Genomic DNA, 15701 nt, shown 5'->3' with positions numbered 1-15701 from the left:
CCTTACATTTCACCTTAAGGTTTTATCAGTAATTATTTACTGTAGCGTGGACTGTACCTCACAGTATTTACATCCTGCAAAGGTCTGACCTGCTATCAAGTCACTCTTCGCCTTGATTGAGTTCCAGGTAGCGAGAATCTTAAAATTTCGAAAATCTCTTAAATATAATAACTTAAGTTTTAAAAGACTTAAGTGGAGGGCTGTACCTTCAGTTAGATAATCATTTTTGAGAGTATGGTTAAATATAGTCGTGTTCAATTTTCTGCACTGTATGCATGTGTTATAAGGACGTTATAAGGGACCAAGTGTTAATACAGATAATCAATCTGTGCATCTCTCTCTCTCTCTCGCTCTCTCTCTGAAAGATGACCCTGCAACTTGATGGGATGTCCAGCAGGAAACGAAGACCAAACTGGACAGACCAGGAGTGTCTTCTTCTTGCTCAGTTAATGCAGGAGAGGAAAGACGTCATCAGAGGGAAGTGCAGCACTGGAGTTTCAATACAGGATAAGAGACAAGCCTGGGAGGAAATAGCGCAAGCCATAAACAATGCCTTTCCACAGATTCAGCGTACAGTTTCTGACTGTAACAAAAAATGGGAAAACCTGCTGGCAAAGTCAAGGGAGGAGATCAAACGACAGAGAAATCAAGCAGGCACAGGTGAAGAAAACATGCTGTTTGTTCGGAATAAAAAGTCTTATAATTCTGATAATTAAATCTACAGTTGAAACAAAGCCTTCACGGTGGGTATGTGGAGATGGCTGATACATTTTTGATACACTTTCCACATCGTCACTTTTTGTTCTGAATGCATGATATTTTGTTTGTTACCATTTAATCAATGCATTGCATGATTTTTCATTTGCAGGAGGTCTGTCCCTGGAACAGTTAAGTACTGTGACTCAAGTAGTGATTTCTGTGATGAACCTCTCAGAGATGCTGAAAAGGGACAAAGAAGATTCCTCAGTCCCAGAGATGATGGAAACTCAACAAAATGGGTAATACATTTATCTAGTTGCATGTCAAAAACTTTAAGGATAAAATGCAAATTCTTGTTATAAAAAATTAATGACAAGCTTTTTTTTCCAGATGTGATGGAGATGAAAATCAGCGCACAATAGATGAAACTTTCTCCGACAAACATCCACTGAGAGAGATGGAGCTCCCTACATATCCAGATAACTCCACCTCTCCAGCAGAGCAAAAAATAACAGTATACACTAACATCCCAAAGTCAATCGCAGTGAATTTTAGTTCTCATCCTGCTGCTGGCTTTAATGCTTCTGCAGAGCACCCAGATACTCCCTGCTCTACTACTCCACCCTCAGTACACTGCACCACTCTGCAAGAGCGAATGGATTTGGAAATGTCTGTTCTGAGAAGACAAGAGTCAGTCCTCAAGCTGCAAGAGGAGTATTACACACTAAAAATTAAGATGATGAAAAAGCAAATGGAGGAACCACTTTCAAAGAACTGAACTATCTGTTGGACCTGTTTGTGACTTGTGCTTGCTTGTGAAATGTGTATATTCGCGTCAAAGAATTTTCATAACCTTAAAATATTTTCCCAGGTGAATGCCATGTGCCGTATAACTGTGGAATTACAGCTGTTACCCTTTCAAATTCTCGAAATCCGAATTATTCTCTGCAGAAAGTATGAATGAGTTTGGTTTATCTGGCAGGGAAGTCCAACTCATATATATAGTTTTACACTGAGAAATGTTTATTTGCAGATTCATGCCATTTGCTCCTAAGTGCGAATTTGGAAGCTGTAAATGTTTGACATATACTAATATACATATTTATGAAAATTGAACTTGGTCATGCCAATGTAAGTAAAGCTACAATAATGTCCTGTCTAGACAAATGTAGTAATTTGTGCGTAATATTTCTCATAAATCCGTTTATTTGTAAGTGACGGGGGCTGGCACCCAGATGTAAGCACTGGGGCCCAGAGTGTTGAATAAAAGTCTGTTATTTGCTGTGTGGTTTGCTCATTTCCTTTGTTAGTGTTGTGCCAGACTGTGTTACAACTGAGTGCTGTGACTGTCTCTCCTTTTCTGCCGCCTCAGCATTAACTCCTCGTCATTTTTTTTTTTCATTCACTCTTTTCGCTTTGGCTGTGGAAAGAGAGCAGTTTTTCAAGGACCAAGGTTATGGGCACAAAAAGGCATGGCTGCATTCATGAAACTTAATGTGTTGATGTGAGGAGTCTAACGGAGCATTAAAGTTTCCTAACTTTTATCTTACCACAGGATAAAACACTAATTGAGCTTGCTGTGTAATGGCGATGACAGGCTTAAACTAAACAACTGTTTTTTTTCTAAATATGTTTGATAGAATCTCAGTGTGTTTCCCCCATATGTTGAAAAGCCATCTTTTCATCAATCATGCATATTCTCCAATACAGTAGTTCTCAACCCATTTTATCTGATGTACCCCAGAGCCTTAAGATAAGCTACTCTGGAACTTGCACAACTTAAATATATTCCTATTAATGAAGTACAAATTTAACAAAATAATACAACAAGCATACAACCATTTAATAATGTATTTTAGAAAGTACACAGTTATATAAAATGGAAACACTCCACTAAATTTCAAGTAGGCTACTTCAGGATTGTACTTAAAGTCCGGGTGAAGCACAGTCGGTGATTTCTTTCTAAACACATCATAAATGTTACAAAATATTTGTTGTCATATGCAATGACTGGGAACAGCATAGTGATGCTTTGTGGAATGAGACAGGTAAACTGCTAAACATAATCTCTCCCTCACTGTATAAAAACAAAGAATGAGCTTCTGCAAAGCAACAGACCACTCCCATTAGCAGCTAATTCGGTTGCACAAAGCACACACGTCCCCGAGACGAAGAGCTACACTAGCCTTCGTACAGCTACAGACTCTTGTTAGCAGTTTAACCAGTAGCACAGTAAAGCCTCTTTTCCACTGAGCAAAATACCCGCTAACAGGAAACACCACTAGTTGCAAAAAGAAGTCTAATCATCTATCAGTCTATGAGAAAATTGAATTTACGCTTATCGGGGTTGTGTATTTACTGTATCTTTCATTCTTCTATTTCTCTGTTAATTTACAACAATACAAACACTCCAAGTCTAATTATGTCAGCCATAAGAAAAAACTAACCTACGGATGGAAATTGATAATCTCAGTGGAGACGAAGTTCCTTGTTTTGTTTTTTTTTGTGTATTTTTTTTCATATTTTGAACCTGGGCGGTGGGAGGTGATCAAGGCTGTCGACACTGTTGTTATCTGAGATGAACAATGTATATCACGTCAATCTTGTTGTGGATGGTGGTCATTGTTGTTGTATTGTATGTTTCTCTTTGTTGTTTTTGATAATTAAATTTAAAAAATATAACAGGAAGAAAAAGGTCACTTCTTGCTCTAAAAAAACGGCCCTCAGAGAGTAGTCCAACCAACGGGTGATGTTGCATCCACTTCAGTCTATGCTTAAAAGCAGATATTTTTGGAATTTATGCTTATTCATGTATTTGTTGTTTATTTTATTCCTCTAATAATGGTATCAGACTACCAATGGACTACCAATGCTACCCTAAAATCTGAACAACATTCTTTTTAGGAATTCCTAGATCCTATCAGTCCTCTGGATGAAGCGTCAGTGATGGTATCCATTCCCCCAGTCCCTGACAGATGAGCCATGTTTTGGAGTGTCCTCTGGGCAGTCCACTTAACTGCCTGAAAAGGAACCCCTTAATCTCCACTTTCTCTTTGTTTGGACTATTATCAGACCTGTCAGTCCTGGCTGCTTTATCTTCACAAGACTCATCTACTGGCTGTTTGACGTTGGCTTAATTCTATCAAAGGCCCTTATCTTGGCTTTGCCTGAGGATGCATCCTTCCTCTGACTCGCTAGAATGGTTCTGACTCTGATAAAAGGATGTCGTATGGGGGCAAATAACAATTTTTATGCATGTTGCTGGCTTTCGTTTTCCTGCTGTATTTTGCTTGGTTGCATCTCTCAGTGAGCTGTATTTTCTGTTTGCACTGTTTTTTTATTGGGTGTAGTCTGAAACCTGAGCTAACAACACAATGACATCCCATCAACCACCACTGATCTGGACTGGAGATACTCCCTTTTGATGGGAGTCGACTCTGTCTTTTGGCAGTAGTCACTTGAAACAGTCTGTAGGAATGTCATGCAGCTTGATCTGATGAAGAGCAATTACAAGGGAGGGAGCTGTTGCCTTTGAGGTGGAAGCTTACCTGCCACACCCTGCAGGCTTACAAATAAGCCTCTGGACACATCCCAAACGTGTGAGAATAGTCCCTTTTCTTTACGTCCTTCTCTTCATGACATATGGTCTGACAGGATTTGACAGGTGGGGGTGGAGAAGGAAGCTTTGGCCAAGATGGTGAATTAACTCCTCTGGTTTGCTTTGCTTGGCATTATGTCAATGAGACAAATAGAAGAAGCCTTTTCATAGCCCAGAAGAAAAGATATTTGGAGTTGGTGCCAAGTAGATGCTTGACATAGATGTTTAGGTCCTTAACATCTGAGTTTTTTTTTTTTTTGTCTAATGATGTCATGTAGATGCAATTATCAATAACAATAAATACATATTATTTCTACTGATGTCAAACAAATGGTAATTAAGCAAATAACCTGTAATTATTTAAATGTAGGCTGGATGACGCTGTGCATATGTATGACAGTTCTTATGTGCATATACTGTATCTCTGGGATCTGTACAAGGGTTTGCATGTCTTTGAATATTTAGATGTTAATTCTTTTTTACCACCATAATAACCAGAAACCAGTTTTTGCATATGAATCATAAGCATTGCATGCAAGGTCATGTACATGTAAGTTTCCTGGAAAACTAATCATGGAAAAGACATGCAGCTTAGCTGCTTGGACCAACAAAAAACTACCCATAGGTTAAGTACAGATGTTGCAATCACAAATTGGATTTTCCATAATGCAGTCGCTGTTACAAACGCTTAACTTTATTTAGATTAGAAAGGGCATTGCCCATTACCAACAGGCTTCAGGCACAATGTCTCTGCTCCAGGGATTAACCACAATTTATGCTTTTATTTTGTTGGCGTGGTGACAGCCAAGAAAGGGAAACTTTCTGAAAAGACACGGTTACAGGGCAAATTACCCTTTACCCACTTATTTTATTTTGTCTTACCCTTCACCACAAGCACAAACAAAATGGTTATTAAAGAAACTACTTTTTGGACACTGAGTGATTGGACTACAGCCATCTATGTTATCATTGTGTCGTGTTGGAAAAAAACTGGGAAAAAAAAAGTCTCTTGGTTCTTTGTTACCATTAGTATGGAGGTCATTTTACTGAGACTATGGACATGTGAGTTTCAAATATGATATAATCATGCCACGGCCACACTAAGACAGTCCAGATTTAAGCATTCTGGATATGCTTGACTTGTTCATTTTCCACAATGGTCTTCAGAAATGGACAGCAATTGCCCCACCAATGAAAGGGGATCCTCTTTGTAATTAAAGCCAGTAGAAAATTGGATCATTTTTTGCCTGGACAGCTTTCACATTCCAGCCTAATATGGCATTGGAAGCTTTTGAAGTTGCTGTCTTGGCAGTCCCAAATTATACCTTTCATCAGCCAATCATAAGAAAATGGCAACCTGACATCCTCAATGGCAACTTACTTTTGAGCTGGAGTCCGTGTAATCAAGGGGGAGTCCGTGATACCCACTGACAAATCGACTATGAATACTAGAATTACAATTTCTCTATTATAACTCATGGAATCTTTTATTTTTAAGATCAAAGAGATATTTTAACTCAACCCACCAAAAGTCAAACATATGTAATTATCCCTTTATTGGTTCAAATGATTACTTTCTCCATGGACTGTGAGTAATGCTACTTATTGTAATTTTGTGTGATGTAAACTGTCAGTTTCATCACTACACCACCATTTATAACTATCACTGACCATTGGGACGTTCAGGTCCAAGATGTAGCAGCAACATCATGGGTTCAAGTTCAGCTGGAGACCAATGAAACATAAAAAAATATGCAAAAATGCATATTTTAATAAATGGAGCTCCTCTCTTTATACAGTATTCTTTGTAGTGGTTAAACTTAAAATTAACCCTTTGTTTTGTCTCTTGCAACCTTAATATTAAAGGGATACTTTTGCTGATTTTCTGCCAGCGTTGTACCATAAAGGTGTGGGTAGCATGTAAATAAAGTGTTGCAAACTTACCCTCATCTTACCAGAGGCCAGATCTCCCTGCTCATCTCTCAGCTGAAATCTACTGGATCCAGTGGATTTTCACCGGCTCCATTTCATACTGCAGAAATAGCTCTTCCTTCATGTGCCACTAAACGACTCTCATAGGAATAAATGGCATCTTGCCTCCAATGCTGTATCCAGTTCTCTTTATACATTAATGGCTGGCTCAACGGTTGCTTAAACTATAGATTGTTCTTATCCATTTTCGTATGCCTGCCACCACGGACACAAAGAGTCTAGAAGCGGATAGAGCGACAGGCTCAACATCCCCCTCTCTCTCTGTCGCTCAAACTTTGACCAAAATTCTATCAAACTGTAAAATTACGCCGTGCTGATCACATATAAACTAAGACTCTATTAAAGCATTGTCTTTTTTTAACCTAAAATGTCTTAAGAAACACATTTTACTGTACTGTTTAACTGTAATTCAAGATGGTTATTTTCCAGCCAGGTTGCCATATTGTTTCCTAGTTAAAACCATAGATGTATGTAAAAAACAGCAAAGACTGCATTACATCACTGACCAGCAAGAGCATTTATTTGGCGCAGTGCATTCTGGTAGTTGTAGGTTTTCTACCTTTTGAGCAAAAGCAAATACCACAGCCCTTTCCCTCTAGTTTCTCTGGTCATGTAGAACCAATTTAAAAAGTATTTGCATTTGTCTAGTTTTACGAAAAGCACGTCTTTTCAGCAGTAAAATAATATTAACCATGGGCATTAATCTTATGCTTTCACAGTCATTCATACAACCAAATAACTGTGTTTATTTTCCTGTCAACTGAGGAAAAAACACCTTGGCTGGACAAAAAAAAAGTCACATCCTGTTACTGTAAAAATGTGTGAGTCTTAGCAAAAATAAAAAAAAAAAACACCTTCGTGTAATACTAAGTGAGCAAGTTGTGCAGGTCAGAATTAATTATGTTGCTTCGTCATCACTGTAATGGACAGTTATGGTGCTGCGCCCTCTGAGCTAAAGTTGAACACATTTGTTAAAGATTCACTGAAGAGTTTCTCCTGCACGGTCACCCAATTACGATCTGACAGAGCTGATGCAAACTGGTACATTCATACTGTCACAATGGTCTTTGAGGGGTAAAAAGCTCCATGGAAGCATTTACAGAGCAGGTCGCTGGTTGCCCCATTGCCTCATCCTCACTGGACAGCTGTAATACTGAAAATGTAATGCAGAAATGACTGAGAATTATGGGCGTTAGCACAAGTCAGCGGGTTCACTCCAAAAATCTATTTTATAGAGAGAATGTTATACTGTGGTGGCATAGGTAACGTCCTACAATTTTCTCCTCCATCAATATGACAGTCTGTAATTTTTGTATAATCTTTGTTGACCCACAATGTACAAAAGAAAAAAGGTCTTCCAGGACGACAATTGGCCAGTTGAGGTCAATTAAACTCTGCTCTTCTGCTGAGAGACTGCTGGCTGACCAGCGTAACCCGAAAACAATGGCCACTATTATGCATCCTCAGGCACGTCTACTGTACAGGCACGTACTTCTGCCCCAGAACAAACCAACCTCCTCAGAGACACTGGAATGAAACATGAACTAATTTGTGTCTTGGTGGTTTCTCCCATTCTTAACCCCAGCCTCTGGCCAAGGCCAGGACGTCGCGAACGGCTTTGTGTATTTATAAATAGGCAGAGAGAAACGGGGAAAGAAAGAAATGAGCCCAACAGATGACTGAAACCATATGGAACTGGTGCAGAGTAACTCATCTTGTGACAACATAGCACGCAGCCCCCCCCCCCCCCCTCCCTCCCCACCGCCTCCCTCAAGTCCCACTCTGTCTCATGTCACAGCCGTTCAGGAAAGACTGCAATTGGAGAAGGTCAATCGGTGGCTGGGGCCAAGAACAAAGTGATCGTGATTTTCAAAAAAGTACATGCGGGATCTGAGGAGGAAATGGTTTTGCCGCCAAACACTCAATTACACGTAATTACAATAATTCAACCTTGGAGGATGGTTTATTCCATTTTATTATGAGGTTCGCTCTTTCATGTCTTATGATGGGAGGGAGCAGGGGGGAGCATCATGAACAGCGACAGCGACTATGTGAAACAGATACTTGGTCCCTCATCTGAATGCTTTCATTTTTTCCTTTTATGTCCTGCAGGAGTTGAGCCCGAAGACAATTATTTTTATCTCGAGATTTGATGGAATATAATAAAATATAATATAAATATAATAGAATAAAAAGAATAGAATAGAATAGAATAGAATATATCTTTATTGTTTTCAAAATTCAAATAACTAATATAACAGTGCAGAGAGATTATTACCGAATCAATTAGACAACTGATTGATTATGGTAATTTTCAGCTTTTGAGCTTTTATTGCTTTTCTGTGTTTATGTCCTTGTAACTGAAATATCTTTGGGTTGTTGACTGTTGGTGGGACAAACAAGTGATTTAAAGTTGATACCTTGAGCTCTGCGTAATGCAGATTACTTTTTCTTTACTTTATTCTGATATTTTATACAGAAGTTAAAGTAATTAAAGTGATAAATCTGATGTCTGATGCGAATTTTAAGGGGTAATTAAGAATTTTATGTATCACACTTTGATGAAGTTGTAAGGCTTAGTGGAGACAATTTTTTTTGTAAAACAAATAGATTTAGAGCTGAGATAACCAGGTTTTAAATCTGGATCAGGGTCCAAAAACACTAGCCCCTGCATCTCTCATAATGCAGCTCAGTGTCTTTTACTAGACCATCCCTGCCTAATATACCCAGTTATTTAAAGTCCCACACCTTCAGTTTGTAGAGAAGGTTTTCTATTTTCTGTTTGTTTCCATCTCACGCCCTCATGACTTTAGTGGTTTGTTTTCCTTATTTCCGTTTCTCATTTTGTGCACTGAGCAGAACTGTCAGTCAGAGTGATTTCATTCTCTTCGCTCTCTCTGACACCGATTCAACACGCTGAATCGGCCGGGAAAAAAAGCCGACAACGGTCAACTTGTGCCAACGGTGCTGGACACTCTGCCAAAACTATGGTGAAAGACATTAACCAATGGTCCGAGCTCGACTTTCAGTTTGATGTGTCTGGGGCCTGAAGACAAAGTGATGGGCACAAATCGATGGTACTTGGACACTTTCAAAACTGACTTCCAGACCTCAGTCTCTATCTCTGTATTGAAATCAACAGACCAAGTAGTGTGCAGATTTTCAGAGGTCAAAGTTTGGGGCGTTGACTGTTGTATAGCTTTGGAATGGTATCCCTGAGGTAAGGACGAACCCTGCATGTGGTGTCAGAACAATTGAAAAAAAAAAAACTGGAGTTCCTGACTTGGAAAATTCATGCAAGTTGGAACAACAACTTGAAAAGTTGGCATAAGAATTTTGGTACACATATCGCCGATTGACATAATATGCAGACAAAAGTTTATGTTTTTTTGATGGTGATAAACATTTTATTTATGCATGTAATAGTTTTGCTTATGTGTTATTTGTAATGTTGTATCAGGATAAACCAAGTTGCTGTGAATATAGTTATCCAGATTAGTTGGAAAAGTCATTAGTTAGCGCTTGTCAAGTAAAGTGATATTTTAGTATTTTTAGGGATGTACTGGTGCAGCAACAAGTCTGGGACAAAGTCATTTAATTATATAAATGCTCAAACTGTTGTCAACATATGGGGTAAATCACAACCTAAAGCTCATGAACAGGCTAAAGCACAATAATAAAAATGGTGTCAGCCCCAGGATGCAGGAGTAATAGCGGGGAAACCAGTGACGTGATTACAAAAAAAATTGAATTGTGAGTATCTGAAGTGTTGGGTCATGGATAAATTTACATGATTTAACTGATCAAAAGATTCAAATATTCCATCAGTGTAAAAAGCAGAGATAATTGGTGGGATGGCCCTTTAAAATCTAATCTTAAAAAAATCCCACATCTTTTGTGCATGCCAGCAATGTGCACATTCTAGATTTTGGATGGATAAAACTTTCTGAAAGCCTAACCACAGCTTAAAAAAAAACTTTTCTTCTAGTGTCTACAAATCAAAACAATATTTCAAATAAGATGCAAGCAATCATGTCTGCCTGTTGCAAATTGTCAATATCTGATCCTGGATCACTTTCAGATTCAACTCAAAAAACGTCCTCTTCGGTGCAAAAGCTCTGACTCACATCATGTTCATTTGATTTGGGTGTTTTTTATTCGACAGAGGGTGATTGTGCATTTCCACCGAAGCATCCTCACGAAGGACAAAGACTTACTCACTGTTGAAACGATCGAGCCTCGTGGCTCTCTTGCGTGAAAAGACTTAAATTTCCCCGTCTCACTGTAAGTTTAACCTTCTGCTCCAAAAACACACTCAAATATCAGCCCACTCAAGAGTTACACTGCTGAACGTCCAGGTCCACACTGCCACACCCCAAATGGAAGACTGAGAACTCTGTGTGATTGAGAGTCACTTTTAATTTTGCTTCAGGTTTTATGTGTGTTTCGCCGCTGAAATATAGGCCTCTTAACAAGACCGAATCACAGACGTGGGCAGACGGGAGGCTTTGAAATGCGGCAACCCCTGAACCAGAAAATAATCAAGGGGACTTAGGCATGGCACTGTGGCCGGAAATTCACTGTGAATACTGGTTTCAACCATGACCATTTGAGAGCCCAACTTTTTGGCTTTCGCATTGATTTTGAGTCCCCCCTCCCTCCTCCTCCTCCTCCTTCTCCTGTCTCCTTCTCGGCTGTATGTCACACACTCAATTTGGGCTCCCTCTGACCTAAAAGTTGATGAGTAGCGTCTCTGTTTTCGGGGCAGCTCTTGTCAGCAAAACCGATGCATGCCTTTGGTCCACATGTGACACACACAAACGTGCATACACATGCTCTCTCTCACACACACACACACACACACACTGACACACACACAAATATACAGTACGTCCCTTTTAGACCTGCGGCTCGCCTCCATTCCTTGCAACACATCACAGGGATGGCTACTTTTCTGCTCGTCCAGCAAAAAACGCTCGCTCACCGTTCCCCCCTCTGTTATTCCTCCTGGTCTTCTTCCACTGTGGAGGAAGAAATTGCGGTTGTGAGTTTAGGCCAAGTCTCCCCACAGCTTGTCCTGATTACTAAGTAGACAAGTACCCATGGTTAGACCGAACCAGGTCCTCATTTCCCCTCCTTCATATGTCGAAGTGACGGTCTCTGAGGTTTCTGTGAAGGACAAGGGACCCCAGTGGATTGTGGATGATCCTAAAATAAACCTGCTTCTAATCATTCCCCACTGTGGTGGTTAATACGTGTTATGTAGACATTATAATTGCGCACAAAGTCTCTGATAAAGTGGGTCATGACCTCATTCAGCATGCCGGAATACACACAGTATAATTTAGTTTTGAATAAACAAGGTTTGACCGCATGTCACCGTCTGGCATGTCCTTATAATCTTAATGTTCTCATCAGCCCTCAGAAGGCCAACCAACCATGCATTTTTTTTAAATCTGCAGTTTCCACTCCTACTTTCCTTTTTCCCCCTCCGTCTCCTCCTCTGATCACTGTTTTCCCTCTGAATTGTATCAGCAGCTTAATGCCTTCCAGCCAATTAGTAAAGGCAAACACAACAACAATCAGTCTCTTGGCTTAATGCACTCCACCTCTCCAGCAGTAAATACCAACTGATTCCTCAAAGTATTGTCATTCGGGAGGGCCCTGCTGGCTCTGGTCTTTGTCGAGAACAGAGGGCCCCCTTTGAAATGGCAGGCCAGGCTGAAAACACAACTTGTTTGAGAGGGAGACAAAGGCTAAAGGGAGTATCATAATGGCTGATGGGGCCTGATAAAGGCAGATTACAGTGAACTGGCCATTTCATCAGTCGAGCGGATTGTGTTTTATTGGGCAACAAGGACAGGTCGTGACACAGGCTGCTACAACTCTCTGATGTCTTTTGATTGGCAAATGTTGAGAAACTGTTCACTCAATCTAAGGTTTATTAGAACATATAGAATTTGATTAGATGCAACTTCAGTTCAGAATGACCAAAGTTTGTTTTCCTGCTTTGACACAGCAAAAGGATTTAAATTGGAACAACAATAGGATGAAAACAGAGTTGACAGGAATGAAAGATGCAGCAAAACCAAAGAAAATGTTAAATTTTGGCATCATGGAAACTTTGCAAAACCATGACAATTATTATAACCATTGGCACAGCATCTCGTTCATCTCATCATCATGCCGACATTTAGCCCCAGATTGTTCTTCCTCATAAATTACAGTTACATGTAAGTGCGTGGAATACTGTATGTCCTATTCAGTCTCTTTGCTCCTTATGTAAAACATACAAAAAATATTAAAACATTTTAATAAATAAAAATGTAGAGATTGGTAAGAAACATCAATATACATAACTATAAGTGATAATAGTTCCATTTCATTTCATTTCTGGCAACAGTGCATTAGAAAACAAACAAACAAGAAAGCTGATTCTGAGTATGTTCAGTATGTTTCCACAGGCAACTACCGCATCTGATTTTGGCATCCAGGCTGGTTTCATTTTTTTAGGTTAGTTATTTCTTATTGGCTACTCTATTCAAACAATAATTTTTCATTCTTGCGCAGTTACTAATGTGACCAGCTCTGATTTACTTTGTTGTAGTAGGTTAGTGGTGGTAGGAATGGTAGTACCGTGAGAGTAAATTGACTTTATAGCCTGCTGACAAAGTCAGAGGTAAAGGGTGAGAGAGCTTCATCACAATAACAAAGAAAAGGTAATCAAGAGACAGTACCAGAGAGCATGACAAAAGGAGCACACAGTAAAAAGAGAAATGCTTTGTATGTAAATCATTTGAGTTTCCTTGGTGTCATGTGAAAGTATGCAAGACAGTGCAAAGAATCCCATGCATGTTGCTGGTATGGGAAGGCCCTGACGCCAGACCGAGTGGCGGTGCCATTGTCAATTTGTCCATCAGAAACACAGAGAAAGAGGGAGGGATGGGAACAAAGGGAGGGATGGGTGGACAGACAGAGGACACAAAAAGAAAGGATGAAAGGGAGGAGAGCAGGACATAAGGAGGGAAAAGATGGAGAGAGGAGCTTCGAAACAAACCATTGGGGGAGACAGGTGCCTGGAGGCTGGAGACGGAGGGGTGAGGAGGAGGCAAGCCAGGAAGATGGATGAAGAAGACCCCTGCTGAGTGTCCGTCTCAGACTCCCGTCTCGGATTCCTCCGCGCTCCTGTGAGCACAGTTGGACAGACTGAGGAGCTCCTGATCACACATCCTTTTTTCTACATTTTTCCTACATTATTTTCTCCTGCAAGTAAACAGGTTGCAATCCTCACACATACACACACCCTCGCTGTCCCCCATCCTCCCTACTTCTCTCCTCTGCTTTCTCTCTCCCTCTCTCTCGCTCATTAGGAGCCATTTTCACTTCAAAGTGCCTCCATTATCTGCCATCTCTGAGGGCAATTAGGAATGGGGTGACTTTGAGCGGCAGGCACGGCCACGGCTTTATAACTACTCATCCTCTGTCATGAGGGCCTTTGTGGGGGCCGCCGACATTGATGGAGAGGATACTGGGGGCCCAGTATCCCCACTCCCCCCCATCCACACCCCTCCACATACCCCCAGCCGGCCCCTCCTTTTGACTGGTAAAATGTGGAGTAAAACGGTGTGTAATTAAGTGGCAGTCAAAGCAGGGCCTGTTTGGCTGTGTGACGGGCTTGGCAGGGGAGAGTTTGGGGTTGAAGCAGCAGTTTGGGATGAATGAGAATGGCCAGAGCACAATAGTGAGGCTATGAAGCGAAGAAGGGGAAAAACCCACTTTGGATGAAATAAAGTCAATGTTTACTCACCCACAGTTATTTTGTGTCAAAAAAGGGAGGGAGAGTTGTAAAAGTGACTCACTGCTTACACGAATGAGCGTGCAAACAAACACAAAAAATCCATTTTTAGGATAAAAAACCAACATCTTTAACTACATCTACCCCACAGAGAGCTCAATCTGAGAGTTATTGCCTTTAAAATGAAAGAACTGTCCCCGTTCACGACTTCCATTTTGTCATTTATGGCATCTCTTTAGTGTGAAACAGAGGCACAGTGAGTGAAGCTGTCACCAAATAAATGTCTCATTATATTCCTTTTTCCTCTCCGCAACAGCTTTTACCGCTCCTCGCTGGAGGAAGTACTCTCATCGGGCCCCTCGGCGTGTGTGCTGAGTGGTATATGAGATTTTCTTTAAGGATGGTGGTTACTGTGTTACTGCTGCCAAAGTCGTGAAAAGAGCCAACAGTAAACTACAAAGTGAAGACAGCTGTACTGTTTCACACAGCATTGTTAGGGAGAGATACATTGTGCAAAATGTATCAAAGGCTGAGAAGTGTGAGTAAGTTTGAGGAGAAAACAAGAAATGAGAGTGAAAATTTTGATGATAGAAACTTGTCTACTACATTTACAGACAGAGACACTTCTTATCTGAGGTTATGCATTTTTCTCATTGGCACGTCTACAAAGCGCATACTCCCTTTCATATCTGCACCTTGGAGGAATGTGGTGACTGCGCTGCGGTGGAAGGGAGCTGATTTAGCCGGTCTTTGATGCTCCCACTAGTTAGCCATCTCCCACTGAGCACTGACATCCTGTCAGCATGAAACCTCTTCTCATCCCCCGGGTTAGTCACTACATGACCACAAGATGTTTGTGTGTGTGTGTGTGTGTGTGTGTGTGTGTGTGCGTGAGAGAGAGAGAGAGAGAGAGAGAAAAGGAGTTTCTATACAGGAGGAAGAAGGAACAGTGAAAACAGACTAAAGAAAAGGTGACACACTTCCTGGATTCAGCTCCTTAGGGCTAAAATAAGTGCTTTTTATAGAGAGACAAAGTCAAATCAAACATCCGTGTTCAGTTCCAAAAGAAGAAAACTTAATTTAAAATCCCATTTACATTTGTAATAACGCAAACCACTAACAATCTAACCCTGGAATACAAATGTTCCCAGCAGTATGTTGTGTGGTTTACTTCATATATCTACATAATTATGGTAACTTTTTGGTGGCATTCAGCAAACACAATTTCCTATAAATCCTAGACCGACGTATGTTAAAGTTCAAAAGCCGGACAAGGGCGGTGAGTACAAGGGTCAGAGGAGTGGCTGTGGTAGGATGTGCAGATGTTTTATACAGCAGAGATTAGATCTAAAGAAACAGTGTTGCTGAATATCATGGATATGAAAAAAAAACATGTTGGTAAAGGTTCATGGGATCCAGTCTTTTGTATGCTAATTAAACCAATCATGACAAAATCGTGAACAATGTTATCTTCTAAGAGTGGAGTGCAGGCTGTAGAAGATGGTCATTTATCTTAGAATACGATGATACACCCTTGGACCATGTGCGATTTCTTCAGGAAGGAAGAAGTAAAGGCCTTTAGACAGGGGCGTTTTATTCATTAATGAAACAGAGTAA

The 15701-nt window shown here is 40.4% G+C and overlaps 1 protein-coding gene across 1 annotated transcript; it reads left to right on the top strand.

Annotated features, from left to right (window-relative positions):
* Positions 1-25: 25 nt before the first annotated feature.
* On the top strand, positions 26-1922 carry LOC121961523. The gene is made up of 4 exons (XM_042511548.1): positions 26-127; positions 366-660; positions 869-998; positions 1090-1922. The coding sequence occupies exons 2-4, from the start codon at positions 366-368 to the stop codon at positions 1475-1477; spliced, it is 813 nt and encodes a 270-aa protein (XP_042367482.1). The 5' UTR covers positions 26-127; the 3' UTR covers positions 1478-1922.
* The last annotated feature ends 13779 nt before the right edge of the window (positions 1923-15701 follow it).

Source organism: Plectropomus leopardus, chromosome 2 (genome assembly GCF_008729295.1).
Source record: "Plectropomus leopardus isolate mb chromosome 2, YSFRI_Pleo_2.0, whole genome shotgun sequence".
Classification (NCBI taxonomy): domain Eukaryota; kingdom Metazoa; phylum Chordata; class Actinopteri; order Perciformes; family Serranidae; genus Plectropomus; species Plectropomus leopardus.
The sequence above is the reverse complement of the archived record's forward strand: the minus strand, read 5'-3'. Positions and strand labels throughout refer to the sequence as shown.